This window comes from Pelecanus crispus, chromosome 6 (genome assembly GCF_030463565.1).
Source record: "Pelecanus crispus isolate bPelCri1 chromosome 6, bPelCri1.pri, whole genome shotgun sequence".
Lineage (NCBI taxonomy): Eukaryota > Metazoa > Chordata > Aves > Pelecaniformes > Pelecanidae > Pelecanus > Pelecanus crispus.
Window position 1 is genome coordinate 47,763,233 of NC_134648.1, and position 18,334 is coordinate 47,781,566.

The 18,334-nt window shown below is 48.2% G+C and overlaps 2 protein-coding genes across 2 annotated transcripts in view; both read right to left on the bottom strand.

Annotated features, from left to right (window-relative positions):
- NEK9 (NIMA related kinase 9) overlaps positions 1 to 2,461 on the bottom strand; it is a 32,260-nt gene extending 29,799 nt beyond the window's left edge. Inside the window, exon 1 of the mRNA XM_075713158.1 lies at positions 2,440 to 2,461. The gene's annotated coding sequence lies outside the window, so the exon portion shown is untranslated. The remainder of the gene's footprint in view (positions 1 to 2,439) is intronic.
- On the bottom strand, positions 764 to 16,750 carry TMED10 (transmembrane p24 trafficking protein 10). The gene is made up of 5 exons (XM_075713159.1): positions 16,523 to 16,750; positions 12,317 to 12,437; positions 7,768 to 7,841; positions 3,490 to 3,616; positions 764 to 3,025 (listed from the first exon to the last, which is right to left on the bottom strand). Exons 1-5 carry the CDS (start codon positions 16,748 to 16,750, stop codon positions 2,904 to 2,906), a joined length of 672 nt encoding a protein of 223 aa, XP_075569274.1. The 3' UTR covers positions 764 to 2,903.
- Positions 16,751 to 18,334: the final 1,584 nt, after the last annotated feature.

Below are 18,334 nucleotides of genomic sequence, written 5' to 3' on the forward strand. Positions count from 1 at the left end.
GCTGTAAAACAGCTCAGACCCGCTGCCAACCTACCGCATGAGAACAGCTGTACGATTTCACATACTCAGATATTCATCCGGGCAAGAACTTGCAGAGGCTAATCCTTATACAAAGATCTGGGAATTTCCCTTCTTGAAATTCTCTCTGATAATACTAGTCATGTAGCACTTATGTGCCCCCAGTCCTGTTATGTGGCATATCTCACCTGGCTACTGCATGACAAAAGGCTCGCAGGCTCAGCAGAGGTGTGACAGCAGTTCAGTAAGTACCTAACCACTCTTCAGTAAGCATCTGCCACTCACGTAGAACCAACTCACCTTTGCAACAATTTTAAATTTCCTCTACAGCACAAAACTGAAAGTAATTCCATTTGTCTTAATGAACTACATTTTACATGGGAGTCGACACTGAAAAACTGAATCTTGTACTCTAGAGCACCAGCCCTGTTTCACTATCAGCCTCAAAATTCCTCCACAGAGGGATATAATTAGGAAGGGGGGGAAGAAAGAGAACAAAATAGTAACCTGTATTAGAGACACCTCGCTTGCTGTGCTGGTCCCATGCCACAGAAAAGCCTATGCAGCTGGTACCTTTCCTGAGTCTGAAATTCTTAAATTCTTTAGAAATTAACTGTTGCTAGGGAAGCCCAAAGGCTTGTGGGGGTCTGTGTACTTGCTGCTTCCTGTGACAGGTCAGCTTGCAGGAAACAGCAGTTGGTAGGAACGTGCACAAAGAGCACAAGACTCACACGGACAACTGAGGTGGGTTGTTTTTCCCCAAAGAAATTTTATTTGAGAAAGTTGACAAAAATCCCCCAGCCAGTCATTACAAGTAAATCCACACCAGTCCCCCACACCTGCTCCCCAGTAACCATACCAGTACAGTGAGGATCAAAACACAACACCAGAACGATGGTACTGTAACAGTCACCTGGGGAACTTAAGGCCTCACCACGATTTTTAAGATAAAGATATCTCTGTACTCAGATAAGGACGGGGAGAGGATATCAAAACAGTCAAGACTGGAAAAGTCCCTTTCTTGTACTGTCTTTTCAAGTTATATAAAAACAAAAGCAAAACCTTAACAGATCTACAGGCTTCAAACTGTAGGACCTAAAACTACCTTCAAATGACTTCTGTAATTCAGTCCTGTGGCATCACTGCTGTTCTGCACTGTAACAGCTTTCAAAAATGTACAGGGATAAAATGGATGCAAGGGTAGACTTGGCTTCTTAATATGGCTTTATCAAAAATGAAACAAATTAAAAGCAATCTAAGCACTTGCCAGAGAACTAACAACTGCAGGAACTTTGCAATGGCAAAGGGGAGGCAAAGTACTAATGTATTTAGATGACAGGAGGTCATCTTTTCATCCCCTTTCCCATTGGATCAGCCTGGACAACTGTTTCCTTCCCAGCAATAGATCAGATTCAGGTCAGAAATTATAAAACCATGCTTCTTTCAAAATGGTAGCCCAGGCCCAGGGCCATGACAACCCCTTCCCTAGCCAGAAGTGTCTAGGCACATGACACCAGAATGCTGTGCTGCTGAACCATTTGCTCTGAAGGAATGCAGAGAAGATGAAAAAGTTTTAATCACTGCCTAAAAACTGCAGCAGGTAAGTCCAGGAAGTTAACCCGCCTGTTTTTTCCCCAGCCTAGCTTACTTAACATCATGCCACCTGGACGGCTGAGAAACGACAAGAAGCTGCTTGCTCTCTCTGTAGTACCGCATCGGGGAATAACAGTTCTGTTGAGGGCACAGTTCAGGCTCCCCCAGAGGTAGAATTAGCCTATTCCTACCCTGTACTGCTTTTTTGAGTTCATCCACATTCTTCCAAATCCTCTGCCAACCTGCAAAGCACCCTTGCACCCTCAGACCTCAATGCAGGATACAGGCCCTCATGCTTTACATGAGCAGTGGCCCACCTTGCTTTGAGATCTCAGAAAATGAGATTCAGCCAGCTACCTGCTGGATAAACGCGACACTGTTAGATGAGAAAAGTCTCCTGCTCAACGTAAGACCAAGTTTCCTAGCATAACCTGCTCCTATTTGCTCTGTGACTGTATCTGACTGAGGCCTCCTGTCTGCACAAAAGGCCGTCCCTGACCAAGGCTTTCAGGAAAGCTGCTACATCATTTCAGAACAAGAGAAGCAAATCCAAGACAAACACGTGGAGCAAGGGTGAGACCAAGGCTGGACAGCTTATTTGAGCAAAGCAGGCTTCTTTCCAAGCTCAAACACGTTCCCAAGCCCTCCTTCCAAGGCTCCCCTTCCTCCAGGCTGAACCACCGTACGCTCAAGTGCCCTGATCTGTCAGCACAAAGACACCAGCTCCCACAGGGAGAAACACAGAGGTCCACGACAGGGACCAAACCTTGGACCTCCCTCTATCCTCAGGCCCTGCTGGAGTGATGAAACCTATTGCTTTGCACTCACCTCTGTTTGCACGAGGCTTAGATCCCAGCTGGTCAGAACAGGGAATCCCCTACTCTGCCCCAGGGCTAGCTGCACAGCACCTAAAGAGCTCAGCAGGGTCAAGTGGCTCAGAGTAACACTACAGTCACAGACAAGATGGGAGACATCATCAAGCCAAGATTATAAAAGGAGAACAGACAGCGCAAAAACTTGCTGCAGCTGTCATGGAAACATCTTTTTTATTTAATCGCTGCCCCAGGAATCCCCAAACCCATCACAACCTCCCCCACCCTCAACATCCAACAGGATTTCCTAAGTCCCCAGTTGCCTCCAATGTTTAGGCTCCCCTCCCCCTTTAGGGTCCAAGTATCTGCAGAAAAGCTCCATTCAGTGGGTATCATCTGTGAGATGGCTCCAGGGGGCCATGGCTGGGTCCCAGCGGTATCCAGCTGGGTCTGAGAGGAGGGGGTGGAGGACTTGCTCCTTTACTCAATCAGTTTCTTGGCCTTGAAGAAGCGACGCAGGTAGAAAACCTGCCAGGTGGCCAGTCCAATGAGACAGCACATGGAGAAAATGCTGAAGTACAGAACCCGGGTGTTTGTTGACTCTGAAACAGACAAAAACCATTGCACAGGAGTCTGACATCACAGGATGTGCCTCAAGAGGGTAAAGTTCCCAGGATTTTCTCTCCCCACCCGTGTGAAACTTCAAAGGCAAGATAACATACAGCGTGAAGGCAAGGGCACCCAAGCACCAGCAGTACTTCAGAATAAAAGCAGAGGGAACAATGAGAAGGATGAGAGGGAACAAGGAGAAACTGTTGTTAATGGGCAACATTAAATGGTACAGAGTAATTCACATTAGGAACAGAGACAGAAAGAAATTATTTCTAGAGACGGGATACACAAGACTTGGTGACTGCTTCAGAAGGAGAGAAATATCAGCAGGTTTCCCTTACTAGGAACGGAACAGGCAGAGACCTGCTGGATCTCCAGATGCCGTCCTAATAACACATTCAGAAGTAAGGGGTCTTAGAGCTTCATCCCTCTGAAGGAGCACACAGTCTCTTACCATTTGTGTCCCTCATCTCCTCTTCTCGTTTCTTCATATAGGCGAAGTCGTTAACAATGGACTCTGAAAGATCTTCCAGGCGCCTCAATTCTACTTCCAGAGGCTTCAACTTCTCCACTTTAGCAATCTAGAAAACAGAAGAGTCAGGCAATCACTGAGCCAAAACCAAAAGCTCCCACATGGGCTTTTACTGCCAGTTTGAATCACTCCTCCTCACATACTACAGATCTGGGGCATCCTTCCCCTAGGGAAACACCTCTGCAAGCCAGAAACTACCATTGCATAAAACACTATCACTTCTCCCACCTGTTCTCTGAAGCATACTTTCCTACTACCCCTCCTACACAACGGAGGAGCACAGTATGCATACAAGCACATTTCTTCCTTATTCAGCCTAATGTTAGCTTATTCACAGTTGGCTTCTGAGGAGTGGGTAGAAGAGCTTGCCACATGACTAAACCTCCAGTGAATAGAAGTCTCAGACTGAGATACAGGTGACTAACTTACATACGCATATGATATTGTTCTATAGGCACACAGGGTATTAGCACCAAGACTCACTCTGCTAACTGTTGCTGCACGCCCCAGAAAGCCCAGGTGGCCTGATTCCCAGTAGTAGTGGTGGTTTGATTACACCCACAAGAGCTCAGGGCTTTTATCACTTAGACTGATAACCTCAAGGGCAGCATACGCTCCTGGTAGGGACCACGCAGCTACAAAGTGCTCCATCTGCCTCGAGCCACCAGATGACGCTGCTGGAATACTAACTGGATGGGCTGCCTTTGAGCCAGTTTGAAAGAAAAATACACTTCCCTCATAAAAGCTGGTCTTATAGGACATCATTTTTGTGCAGAACATGCAACCCACAGTCCCACAAGTCACAGACTTGTACCCAAAAAGAAAAATCCACAGGAAATTCAATTAGAAAGCACAGTCCACAAGAGCAACTATTTAAAGTTGAATGTGTAAATACGTGTCCCTGCCCCAGTCCTGGCTGTAACCTGACTACACATTATGTAAAGTCTGTGACACAAGGTCATTACTCAAAGGAAGCTAACTGCAATTCCTGCCACTGCTACAGCATAGGGTTTGGGTAACTCTGGTTCTTGCATAGAATTTGTCACTATTACCAACAAGTGACAGGCCCCTGCCATAAAGGCCAGATGCAGTGTCCCCAGGCAATGCAGCAGAAGAAAGATGTGCTACAGAAAACCCATGGAGCACCTGCAGCTTACCACCAGTCTCACCACCACACAGGATTACTCAGATGTAAGCTGCAGGACGCCACCCCTCAGTGGTCCAGGTGCCAACAGGCAGGCAACAGGGCACCCAGGTGCAGGCATCCAGAGGCAGCTGCCTGGGCATCAAAGCCATCTGAAGAGATGCTCGTGACCAGGCCAGTGCTAGCTAATCAGCCACTTCACTGAAGGGTCTTCCCATGACATGCGTATCCTGGCAAGCAGCAGGCTCTCAAGCAGTCACCTGAGATTTTTATGCTGAGGCGAGCTGTATATTGCAGCTCTGCCACCACAGCAGCGTCAATTCTGAGTGCATTTGTGAGGAGGGGTAGGAAACGGGAGGTTAAACCCCGCTTTCTAGCCAACAGGTTGTACTGACAAAACCCTGTGGCCTGGACACATATCTGCTAGCAGAGCTTTGCTGAAAAACTGGTACCAGTGTAAATATGCCTATGGCCCAGACTCTGCTGAGGCAGCTAGAGCAGCAGGTCTGTAACACACACAAGGTCTGGGGCAGCTCTACTGACAAGCTAACCCTGTGTTGACCAGTTCCATTATCTTCCTGGAGGGCACTTTTCCTCATTCACAGAGAGCTACAAAGGCTCCACTGGGAAAAGCAAGGCTTGTCTGCTCCATCCTGCATCCCTTCAGCTGCTCTTAACAGATCTAGCTGGAAACAGCCACTAGCTACTTTCAGTCCTGCATGTACTCCGAGATACACATCCTGGAACCTCCTGGAACTTCCTTCATCCTTAGTGAAGCCAATATACACAGGCATTTTGTAAAAAGCCCACCAAGCATCTGTGATGTGGAACATCATCATCCTAGAAGGAACATATGGACCACCAGAACAACTGAGACAACAACTCCACTGAACTTCTCAGGGGCCACTCAAAGATTCTTCAAAGACTCTCTTCCTAGCACAGAAGGAGACATGCTACAGCCAAGAATTGGCAAGGAGTAGCTGACCTGGAAAGGAACCTACATCGCCAAGCCTTCTCAGTGCCCCCTGAAAACTCTTTTCATCTTTCCCTACCTTCATTTCTACTTACTGAATGGAGAAAGTTATTCCTCCCCACCCCAGAGAACTAAGGTACGACACTGCCACCACACAGTTAGGTTTTCTAATGCAGCTCACTCTCCCAGTTGCTTTGCTCCAAGCATGTCTGGATCTGTGAAAGCTTATGAAGCCAGACTTGGACATCACCACTCCTCTCACTGCATATATCCATGCACAAGTAGAATGGTATCAGTGACCCTCGTTCAACTCCCTGCATCAAGTCTCCTTGCAGCAGTTCAACAAGAAGAACTGGGGGGGAAGACAGGTCACTGGTACCTTACAGCAGATGAACATCACAAGCAAAAGGCTCAAAAAGGCAGCAATTCCAGAACAGAAACCTGAGCAACAGTCTTCCCCTCTGAGGCCTTACAGCAACCTGTCAAGTCAAAACCCACAAATACCACGGCAACCTGGGGGGAGAGAGGATGAAAAAAAGAAAACATACTGCAAAGCAGTGTCTCTAAACATTCATAGCAGCTGTATAAACAGTAAACCAGTTTAAGTCCTTTGCAGACATGCTGCTCAACAAGGCTCAACACAGTCTGCCACTCAGAGGTCCTCACAAGTCAAGAATGCTTGCCAGCACTGCCAAGATCTGCATTTGGTGTCAGCTGGAACTGCAGGTGTAAATTCTTCTTACCTCATGTTTGTCCACAGACCTTTTCCATCGGCCTAACTACACTGATGAGCATAATGGATACTTACTTTTATTCCAAGACAGTTTTATCAGTACAACCGGTGAGCATGTAGATATACAGGCATAAGAGAACCTTTCTGCACAGGGACAATGCTTCTAAGTAGCACTACAGTAATGTAACTCAGAGTACGCTGTGGGATTGTGTTTAAAGAGATTCTGTAAATGTATTCACCATAATCCTCCCAGTTACGCTTTCAGGGGTTATCCCACAAGATTTCGACATCTTGTAATCTTCAGTAGCTGGTTGCCAGACAGCTGGCCCAAAGATTGCTCTGCTCTTCTCTGACCCCAAGTGCTTTTTTATTCTCCACGTAGGATGCGCTCTAGACTGACTTAAGCCATGCAGGACCAGCTAGCCCAAAGCTCAAAAGGATATAAAACCTCCAGCATGCTCACCTCAGAAATTAGCTCGTTTTCTAACTGGCACCATACACGGCCTCCTCTGCTACCCACTCTCCTCCCTAAGGCATCTCCCACGCTGTTGTGTGCAGTGGACACAGCAATCATTTGCAGGAACCTTTCTTTCTCCGCCAACAACTTTCATTTTCTCAGGCACAGGGTCTGTGCTGGGGGCTGATTGACCCCAAATTCTCGTGAGCCAAAAGCATAGTAGCAGCCATTAAATTTCAGCATCCAAACCAGCCAGGACTGTCCCACACACAAAGCAATTGCTATTCCACACAGCTGACTCTTGGGTCTAAGAAAGCGATGTCCTCCTAAGATGGAAACGCTTAGGCTTTATGCCTGTTGGCAATGTCATGCCTTCAAACCAAACAGCCATTCCACACCAGTTACTACTCTGCCAAACACCTTTACATTGATACACCACTAGTTCTTAGAAATGCACAAGCGCCATTTCAGGGCTGTTGAGCCAGTACATCTTACAGTCAGGAAGGTAAGAACAGTAACAATGCAACTTGACCTTTAGGAGGATCTGATATTAACCTAAAATGCCCTCCACTGCTGGGGCTAGAGAAACTTCACATCTCAGTCTCTTGTTGCCTCTAATATCTATGCCCGGAAGCTGGGTCACACTGTCCTAGCAAAGAAATTCACATATTAGGCTCCAGTTCCCAGAGTACAGAATTAATTTTAGTTGATGTTTGTCTTTTTTTTTTTTTTTCCTCCCCTAACACACAAAGCTTCAGTGGAATTGTAGGTTGCAGACAGACTTTCATCACCGCTGGGAAAACAGCTTCCCATCATAAGCCCCACATCTACAAATGGCATCATGTGAGTGCTGGGAAAGGGGAGCCTGCAGTGCAGGCAGCCAGGGGACATACCTCCTCGTAGTTCTTTGCTTCAACTCCATGCTTCATATCCAGAATCACGAGCTGGTCCGGCATCCTCCCTGTTCCTGGAAGCGTAATGAAAGGATTCATTGTGCAAAACATTCAGCCTGCCAGGAAATCACCAGCTCTCCCCACCACTGAGGAAGAACTCACAACATCCCTCCCCTCCCTCCATGTCTGCAGCTAACTGCGGAGGCAGCACAGTCCAGCCTAAAAATACAGAGACTTCACAATAAATCCTGGCCAAAGGAAAGCCTCCCAAAGATAATGAGAACAAGCTGTAACTAAAAGCGCTAAGTGTGTGTAGGATGCAAATCACTCTAAAAACTGCAGAGGTTTAGAAGATGAATACCAGCTGCTATGAGAGAAAGACAAGTCACCAGAGGGACAAATATTCAACTGGGAAGCCCACGTTCCTCCTAGCAGGAAGTGCACCGGCAATTTGTCAAGGTTACTGGGGTTGTAAATGATTTTACATACAAAGGAGCTGAAGGTAAACTGCTGTAATTGAGGAATATGGCATATGGGGACTACTGACCCCCACATGCTGCAGTATCTGCAGAAATGAAGGCAATCCCTTTACCAACATGTCTTCAGGGAAAGAACAGCCCAGATGTCCGAGACCCACACTGGTAATACAAACCCCAAGATGGCAAGAGGCTTCTGAAGGTGGGAAAACACCACTTCGGAGAACTGCCAGCTGGAGCCGCACAAACAGTCAGTAGGATAAGGCTGCAGTCAACAGCACAGTAGGTATCTTTTAAGGCTGTAGCCCCCAAGGTAGGGGCACCTATGGCTAATAGCTTCTTTTAACTGCTACAAACTGTCACATCTGAGAACATTCATAAGTGGGGAAAAAAAGAAATGTATAGGATAGGCATATAAGATACCCTAAAGAATGCAGCACTGATATGACCCGAGTATCATATTCCACCCACCAAGGAAACATTTGTACATAACACATTCCCAAATCCCAGCATGTTGGGGCATACAGTTGTCCTCAGCTGGCTGCCAGCAAAACACAAGGTCTGAATTCATTTATACTATGAATTTCAGAGTCTTCATCCAGGAGCATGTCCAGTACTCACACTTTGCCTTAGGAGGCTGCCAGGTGGACATTCCCTTAGTCCAGAAACAAATTCATTGTACAGGTTACACTGGGTCACTCCAGGCAGAGCTAGGAAGGTACTCCAGATCTTCAATACAACATCCCCAAATTTTCTCTCTACCCACTGAGAAGCTCTTCAACACCAGAGTAGAATCACCTCCACCTTCTACTGTTAGCAGAACATGGAATAACCTACTGACAAGATCATCCATATCAACTACAAACTGTTTCTTAAATTTCCTTAAGGATACAGGAGCTCAAAATCCAAACCCAGCTATTTAAAAGCACAACGGATAAATTAGGATGGAATTTTTTTGTTTTCTTATGAAAGACTGGTTACTGTAAAAACAAAATAAAATCCCAGCACTGTTCTTTAACAGACAGACTGTATACAACCACCCAGCGCCCCTTTCTCTCACCACAAGTTTTGGCTACTTAGGCCATACATATACCAGCATGCTCAGAGACTGGCAGGTAGGACAGGCAACAGTAGCTGCAGAAGAAAATTCAGAGCACACAGTTCAGCGAGAGTTTTTTTTTTTTTAATGTTGTTTAAATTACAGCAACTTGGGTGGAGAGCTGGCGCTTCCAGGAAGAGATGAGAAAGATGAAAAGGCCAGTGAGCAGGAGAACAGAACTGGAAGGATTAATTTGTCAGGCTGGTAGCGAGAGCTGCCAAGAGGCAATAACAAAGCAGAAACCTTAGAGCTGCTGGGTGCAAAGGGATGGAAAGCAGACATTCTGCAAGAAGTTAACATTGTCAGGGACTGGCCTGGAAAAACTCAAGCTGCTCTTCTACAAGTTTACTGAGCCCAAGGCACTAGGCAGCTCCCTTCACGCTCATCAGATCCTCACTAAGTCCTTGCTCCTCCTGCAGCCAGTGCTCGCCAGAGCAGACTGGATCAACAGCAAAGAGAAAAAACAGTTAAGTCCCAGAGATCTTGAACTAAACTGATACCTACATCCCCCAGGAGGTCTTCAAGAGGTCATCTCACATGCACACAGAACTGTTTCCTAGGAGATTAGGGGAGCTTCCAATTTGCAAAGTCAGTGGAAACACAGGATGGTTGACCTGGACATCAAAAAAATTTTCCTGCAGGAATTCCAGAAAAAGTGATCCGTAACACTCTTAAGAAAGTTTGGGAAGAGAAGAATTACAGAAGGAGCAAAGAGGTAAAGATTAGCACACAGGAAGAGCCCTACAGGGGAGCATGTAGTGCAGGCCAGGCTGTTCATCTAGGAGATGGTGCGAGAGGAAGTGTGCCTGGGAACAGAGCAGGAAGACAGGGCCCTTCCACCCTGGAAGAGGGAAAAAAGCCTGTCATGCAAACACCCACAGCTCCAAGAAGCACCCTAAGAACTCCTCCACTCTGATAAGGTGGACGTTCTAAATAGGATCTCCTTCTCACTTCCTCTTCTTCATTTCTGTGGTTAACGATTGGGAAATCCCAGTTGCTTAGACCTCTCAGGTCCCAACGGCTCTGGGCTTCCTCTACCAACAGTTTTTCCTCTTCCAGTACTCCACCAACACACTCTTTGGCTGCCACACTACAAGTCCTGACTACTTACTTGACCAGACTGTGAAAAAAAAAAAAGCAACCAAAACCCCCAACCCTTTAAAGAGAAACATTTAAAGAGAAACATGGGGATAAAACAGCACTTGGTCAGTTCCGCCATTGCCATGCTGACCTCATAGAGGAAAGAAGGCACTTCCTTGTGACGTGGTTACTTCTTCCACAGTACCTTAATCAAGTCCTGCAGATGATCAAGCCTCACAGTGCCACCTCCCTTACTTTACTTTATTTCCAGCACAGGCATGGGAAATCTGGAGATACTCACCATGCAGCAACTCTCTTTAGCAAGGAATTTGGGGCACCTGGGTCCAAAAAGAAACTGGCAGCTTGGAGGCCCCTAAAGAGAAAGCCTCCAGAAGAGGATCCAGCTGCTCAATTGAACCGTTCTAGATTTTGGCACCTCAATGCCCCACTGGTCATGAGGTAGAAGCTACATCATCGGCTTTAAAACAAACTTGCAACAATACAAAGGAGCCAGGGAACAAACATTTGCTACAATCAAGAGAGCTCTAAGGGGCTCAGTCTAGGCAAGACACCACTGGTCACAAGCACTGAAATAAGAGTCTAGACAGAACTAAAGAAAGAAGCCTTTCCCACTTCAGTGTGTGATCACATGAAAGCTATGAAAGGACTTGTGGGACTGTCTGGATACTTCCCAAATACCCAGGTGTTGGACAGTAAATAGCATGAGTGACTCCCAGATGAGTCACTAGTACCTGCCTGTCTTGATGTGTTAAGCAGCATTTGGAACCCCTACCTTTGGGGCGAAATAAAAGTGAAATCCTGAGTATTTGGGGTCATCGTCTTAGCTGTAAAATACTATAGAGGAGGTGTTCCAAGCTAGATCCCTCCCAATCCCAGCAAAGAAGATAGTCTTCTCTTTCTGGAAAGTTCTCTTTAATTTGCAAACTATTTCCATCTTATATGTGGAGCAGAACAGCAAAACAGAGGCTGCCTTTCAATAGATATGAGGAATGCTGCTAGCGACTGCTCTGCAAAATGCTCTGGGACCTTTTAAGATAAGACCCAAGAAGAACCAGGTCCAGGGAGCAGAACTCTGACAGCAACCATGGAAAGATGTGAGCACCTACAAACTTGCACATACTCGCACCACCTCAAATGAGACTGGAGCCCACGTGTTGGCTGTTTTCAGCACATTTGTCCCAAAGTTGAGCCCAGCCACTCAAAGCAGCACATGCGTCACACTCACAGGAAACGAGCCTCAGAGCTCGTTAGGCAACCATCCCTGCAGCACAAGGCTGACATCCTGCTCATTTCCCCTTCCCTTTATTGACCACTTAGACAGCAGTTGCAGGTGCAAACCAAGGCCACATTCTCTATACACACGTACACCTCAACCCCAGAAAATGGTTGCTAACCTAACGCAGGACTGCTGCCAAGTACACAGTGGGGAGAGATCCCATGCCACCGAATGGGGAGAGATGGTCAGCTGGGGAGAAAGACAGGGTCCTGGAGATGATGGCATCCTGCTCTGTCCTGGCTTGACTGCAAGATGGGGAGAAGCATGAAAAGGGCAAAGAGAGGTGTGGGTTGCTCCCCAGTACTGCCGCTCACTGCAACTGTGGTGACCTCTGTGGGAGGAACACGATTCCCCTTTCAGAGGAAACCCAAGCGCTCTACATGACAGCCACAGAGGATTACTCAACTTAAAATGCAATACCAACAGCAGATATTCTGCAGTGAGACTGCCCATAACCTTCTGAAGATCAGCTTTAGAAGTCAGACAGTGTTCTGCAGACCACACTCAGGATCACTTTACCCGCACCCCTAATCCACACATCTACATAAACCTGTCTGGAAGCTAGAAGCAGCCAACAGACCTTTCAACTTCACTTACCCACAGGAAGCTTGCTCTCAAAACAGGCCTCAAACATATCATAGTCTTCAGTGGTGAAGGCAAACTTGCCCTTAGTGGCATCCTCCTTGGCATACAGGATGTGCCCAGCTGAGTCAGTTATCTGTAAAAGAGACGAGGGTGAGGAACACAGTGCTTCACTGCCACGGACTCACACTGCCTGTGCTATGCTGGAAGAGTTCTCGCAGCATCCCCTTTGGAGCTGCTGCATCCTTTCAACAGTTTCCCTCCTTCCTCACAATTATATCAATTCCTCTATTCCTCATCCCCACTCCAGGAGCTGACAAAGTCAGGGTGCCTCTAAGGTAATTATTGACTCTTATATTAAACAAAAAAGAACCCCACCAAAAAACAACCAACCAACCAAAAAATCCAAAACCACACCAATTCTTCTTCCTCCTGTAATCTCTGAACAGAGACTACATTTAGGAACGCTAGCTGAACCAAACTGTTATTCATTGCCTTCTTTTTGCAAGCAAAATTCATAAATTCCCATAGCAACAGAGATATGGAGAAGCCTTATGGGACAAAGACAACTCATTCCCCAGAAGATGAAATGGAAAATGGCACATCTATTCCTCTAGAAATGAGCCATCAGTGTGGCCTCGAGTTATACAAGGTTTGGGTGCCAAGATCCATAAAAGTGGCCACTTCAGAGGACAATTCAGACTACACAGACAGAATAATGACTGCTTTGCACTAAGTCTATGAAATTACTAAGAACAGGCAAAAACTGTAGAAGGTCTACAAAAATGGTTCAACAAAGAGTAAAAAAAAGAGACACACATTTCATGACGCAGACTTGAGAATCACTGAGCTCAATTAAAGGCTCCGTCCAGCTGAAATACCCTGACCACAGAGAGGGGCGAAAAAAAAAAAACCCTGAAGGCATTACAATACTGCGTGAAAATCAACAGTGTATTCTCCACTGGAATGCTTCCCAGTTTCCCACAACTCTATCCTTCAATAGGTATGTCTGAAAAAGCATGGGTGCTAAAGTTACTAGGGGTCTTTGAAAGTCTTAGAGGCGAAAAGACCAAAAAGCTTGGGAATAATTTTAAAGGTATACAAGACAGAAGTACACAAAATAATTTATGGTATGGAGAAGGTAAGTCAGACATTCTCCTTTACTCCATCTTACAAAAGAAAGCCAGCCGCGTTTCCCTGTACAAAGGCCATACAAAAGGGCTACATACCCAAAATTATTCTAAGGAAACACTCTTCTTTCTTCTTATTAGAACACCTAATTAACTCCCTGCCACAGGATACCACTGATGCCGGCAGCCTGCTGGACTCAGAACAGGTACGGACCTTCACATGGATAACGACAGCTGCTGCATCAAGGGAGGAAAAATAATAAAGTATATAGATCCTCATGCCTCAGGGTATAAACCATAGCAGGCAAGAATTTAGGAACAAGCTTCCTCTACATACAGCTTATCCCGTAGCTGTCTGTCACTGGATTTGTTACAGCTTCCCCTGCACCATATGGTATTTGGCAGCATCCAAGAACAACGAGGAGCACTGCTCTCCTCCCGCGCTGCAGTTCCTGCTGAGAGCTCTACCTGTATTCAAGGAGCGAGCAGATGAAAGCACGCCTGCGCAGTCAGGCACAGGTGGCCGCGTTGCCATCCCCCCGCCACAAGCCACCAACACAACCACCTCCTGCCTGGAAGCCACCAGACTATCGGAAGCATCCAGCTCAAGTCCTGCTGGAGTACTGGACTGTCTGCATCTGACCATGCAGACACGGCGTAAAAGCATGTGTTCTGGCCACCATATGGTGCACGCTATTCAATGGAGCGGTCCTGATTAACCAAAACACTAGCCTCTTCAGGGTTGTATCACGTAATCTGCACACCAGGTTCTTCAACCCAAGAAGTGGTGACAAGAACACAGGAAAGAAAGCTCTCAAATGTCCCTATTATTTTGAGCACTATTCCCTTAGGGCTTTGTAGACACCAAAGCTAATCTTTAGCTAGAAGACATTATGCAGCTTGATCCATTTTTGCCCTTTGCAGCTCTAGCAATAGCCTGCTCATGATTCTGGACAGTAAAAGCTCTGCTGTCTGATTTCATCAAAACTGAATAGCATTAGCCAAATCAGCCAATACACTGCCCATTCAGCTGGGCGTGCGGGGGCGGGAGAAGCTGCTAATAGCCCAGCCAGAACGCTTGTGGGGGAGTTGACCTGAAAGGGATTTTTCATGCTATTCTAACGTTATTTACGGTAATGCAATCCCCTACAGACAGGCCATTGTTCACCCCTGACAAACAGCCCGACAGTTCCCCAAACCGCCAGCCTCGACAATGGGGCAGAGGCACGTGGCTGGGTCCCAGCGAGACCTTGGCTGCCCCTCAGCCGCCAGCTGGCAGAGCCCACGGATTCCTCCAAAAACACAGGGTGCCACTGTTAGCACTGGGGTATCACTCACGCACAAAACTTAGCTCACCGGCAGGAACCGAACTGAGCCCGGCCAGGATTAATTACCAACCTCCTACGTCTGGTGGCCCAATCCAGGGGACCAAAGCAGACCATCCAGTGCAGAAGGAGAAAAACCACCTGCAGACATGATGTCCTGAACTAACCTTTCCCACGCAGCTACAAAGAGAAAGTATGCACCTAGCAGAGGGGTTACAGCACTTACAACAGGCCCAGCATGTTGGGAGGCCACAGCATACCTGAACAATAAGAAGGAAAGCAAGAATTGCATAAATTATTATGTCTCCTTTGTAGCTTTTCAAACTAGTACAGGACTTTCTTTTTTTTTATTTTTATTTTGCAGTTAGAATAAAATAGAACTTCCATGAGCAGTCCTACCTGGATACCAGCTTCAGCAACAAAGCCAGGCTAAGACCCAAGTGTGGGATTCATTGCTTCACCACCTCCCTAGACAAGTCCTCTGTCATAAAAGTGAGTTTCGGAAGAGACTGTGGGGTCAGCTGACCAAAGAGTGGGCAACCAGAGAACCAGGAGGCTTGATCACCAAGCGATAAGAGACAGATGGGAACATGGCACTTGATCTGAAACACATGCACCTTACCCGGCAAATACTACAGCAACATTTTAAAGCATTAAAGCTGCTTGGCTCTGCCTATACACAGGGAAGTTTCCTCATAGAAATGATGTAAGAGCAGCAGAACAAGATTTTTGAAAAAGCAAGACCCCAGAAACAGCCTTCTCTAGCCATAACCAAGCACATCTGCCAATAACCCAAGGCCTTTGGGGATCTGTAGGCAGATGCTGGAAGGGCAACTTGATTTCAGGAGATCTCAAATACTCATGCAATACCACTGAGTTCAGAGACCCCTCAGCAGACCATCCTGTCTCTGTTTTTTGTATGCTTACTTTTGAAGCCTTTGGGAGCTTAGAAGTAAAAGACAGACAGAAAGCTGTTACGAACTGACTGTGTAGCAACAGACCTTACTCAGCTAGTTGGGAAATTTGAAGAAAGCCTGGGGAAGGCAGATTGTGGACAGAATTAAAGTGAAGCTGTTGAAGTTTTAATTGCTTGTCACATAGGTGCGTTAGTCACGTATATTCTGCTGACCCTTCCCCTACACTCCCTAAAGATCCTTTAGGATCCTTTATTTCCCCGTAGCGAACACCTGCCTCCTTAAAATCCACGTGAGCCACGACACAGCAAGATGGGAAGAGCCATTTTGTGTAGCAAAACCTCGTTTCTAAGCCCCCACCTCGCCCTTTCCCTGCAGCCCGCTGCTCCATCCCGCCGCGCCAGGCCGTGCGTGGGGAGGGAGCCTTTGGAAAGCCACGTCACCGTAACTCTTGCCTCCTTACACGGTGTCAGCAGCCTTAGCACGGCCTTATCGCAGCGGCCGGCGGGACGCGCCGCCCTGACGAGATCTTCTGGGGGAAAAAGCTCGCATTTGGCTCAAGCCAAAATCCTGCCCCGCTCCCTTGCTACCCAACACCCAGGCGGCAAAGCCCCCGGGCAAGCCGGCGGCCCCTAGCACAAGGCGTGCCCTGCCCCATCCCTCCCGCCATGCCCCACAGGCAGGAGGCCGGGCCCGCTGTAAGCCCACGCGTGGGTCGGCGTCACGCGTGGAAAACGTCACCCATCGCCGCGCCCCGCCCCCGCACAGCCGGGGAGGCGGGGCCGCGCCGCCCGCCCCGGCCTACCCCCACTACCCCCCGCCCCGCCCGCCGGGCCGCCGCCGCGGTCGCACCTTGAGGTTGGCGGAGGGTCCGGTGGAGGAGCCCGGCGGGGCGTCGATCTCGTACTCGCCCGTGACCAGCGTGTCGCGGTGGATCTCCTCCCGCAGGCACTTCCGCGCCTTGCCCGGCAGCTGGAAGGAGATGGGCCGCGCCGGGCCCACCACCAGCAACAGCAGCAGCGCCAGGAGCGGGGCCTGCCCGAGGCGGGGGCGGCCGGGCAGCGGCAGCGGCAGCGGCATGGCGGCGGCTCCGGGTGCGGCAGGCCGGGCCTCCGCCTCCGCCTCCGCCACACGTGACCGCCGCCGCCGCTGCGTCACGCCGGGGGCGGGGCCCAGGGCCGGGGGCGGGGCCCAGGGAGCGGGGGCGGGGCCAGGGGGCGGGGCCAGGGGGCGGGGCCGGGGCCGGCGCGCGGGTCGGGAGTTCGCCTCCCCCTCGAGGTGCCGACCCGCTGCGCTTGGGTGGTGACGCTTGTCCCTTCGAGCGGGCTATTTAATTAGTCAATAAACGATTAATGGCATTAATTTATTAATAAAGGCTGGCAATGATTAATAATAATATCATCCATTAAAGGAGTGAATTTTTTTTTTTTACAAAATCAAACCAATGCGGGGGAGCGCACTGAGGAGGGACAAGCTGTCTGAATTCACTAGAGCCTTCTGCACAGCTGGGCACCTCCCAGGTCCTTCCCTGGGAGATGCACTTTCTGTTTAACTATTGCATTTTTAAATTCCTGAGTAATTTGCCTCTTGTCTTCCTCAGCCAAGAAAATTTAGTTTCGTCAGCTGTCTCCCTTCTTCAGATCAGCATCCTGTAAATACGATCACCACAGAGGTACTCAAGAGGTTTTGACAGCAAATAAAATTACGATCATTTTTAAAGATACTCAGACATGCTGGTCAAACTAAAGAGCAAGAGGGAACTGCACAGGCAGCGGAAGCAGGGACAGGTGTCCTGGGAAGAGTACAGGGAAGCTGCCCGGTTGCGTAGGGATGGGGTCAGGAAGACCAAGGCACGGCTGGAGCTGAATTTGGCAAGGGATGTAAAGAATAACAAGAAGGGCTTCTACAGGTACATCAACCAGAAAAGGAAGGTTAAAGAAAGGGTACCCCCCCGATGAACAAAAATGGCAACCTATTATCAGCAGATGAGGAGAAGGCTGAGGTACTCAACAACTTCTTTGCCTCAGTCTTCACCAGCAACCTCTCTCCTCACCCCTCCCGAGTCAATGGACCACAAGATGGAGACCAGGGGGGTAAAGCCCCTCCCACTGTAAGGGAAGATCAGGTTCGAGACCACCTGAGGAACCTCAATGTACACAAGTCTATGGGACCTGATGAGATGCATCCCAGAGTCCTGAGGGAATTGGCTGACGTAGTTGCCTAGCCACTCTCCATGATATATGAAAAGTCATGGCAGTCAGGTGAAGTCCCTGGTGACTGGAAGAAGGGGAATGTTGTGCCCATTTTTAAAAAGGGAAGAAAGGAGGACCCTGGGAACTACCAACCTGTCAGCCTCACCACTGTGCCTGGGAAGATCATGGAACAGATCCTCCTAGAAGCTATGCTCAAGCACATGGAGGACAGGGAGGTGATTTGAGACAGCCAGGATGGCTTGACCAAGGGCAAGTCCTGCCTGACCAACCCAGTGGCTTTCTGTGAAGGAGTGACTGCATCAGTCGACAAGGGAAAACCAATGGATGTCATCTACTTGGACTTCTGTAAAACTTTCGACACAGTCCCCCACAACATCCTTCTCTCTAAATTGGGGAGATACAGATGTGATGGGTGGACTGTTCAGTGGATAAGGAATTTGAGGAATTGGTT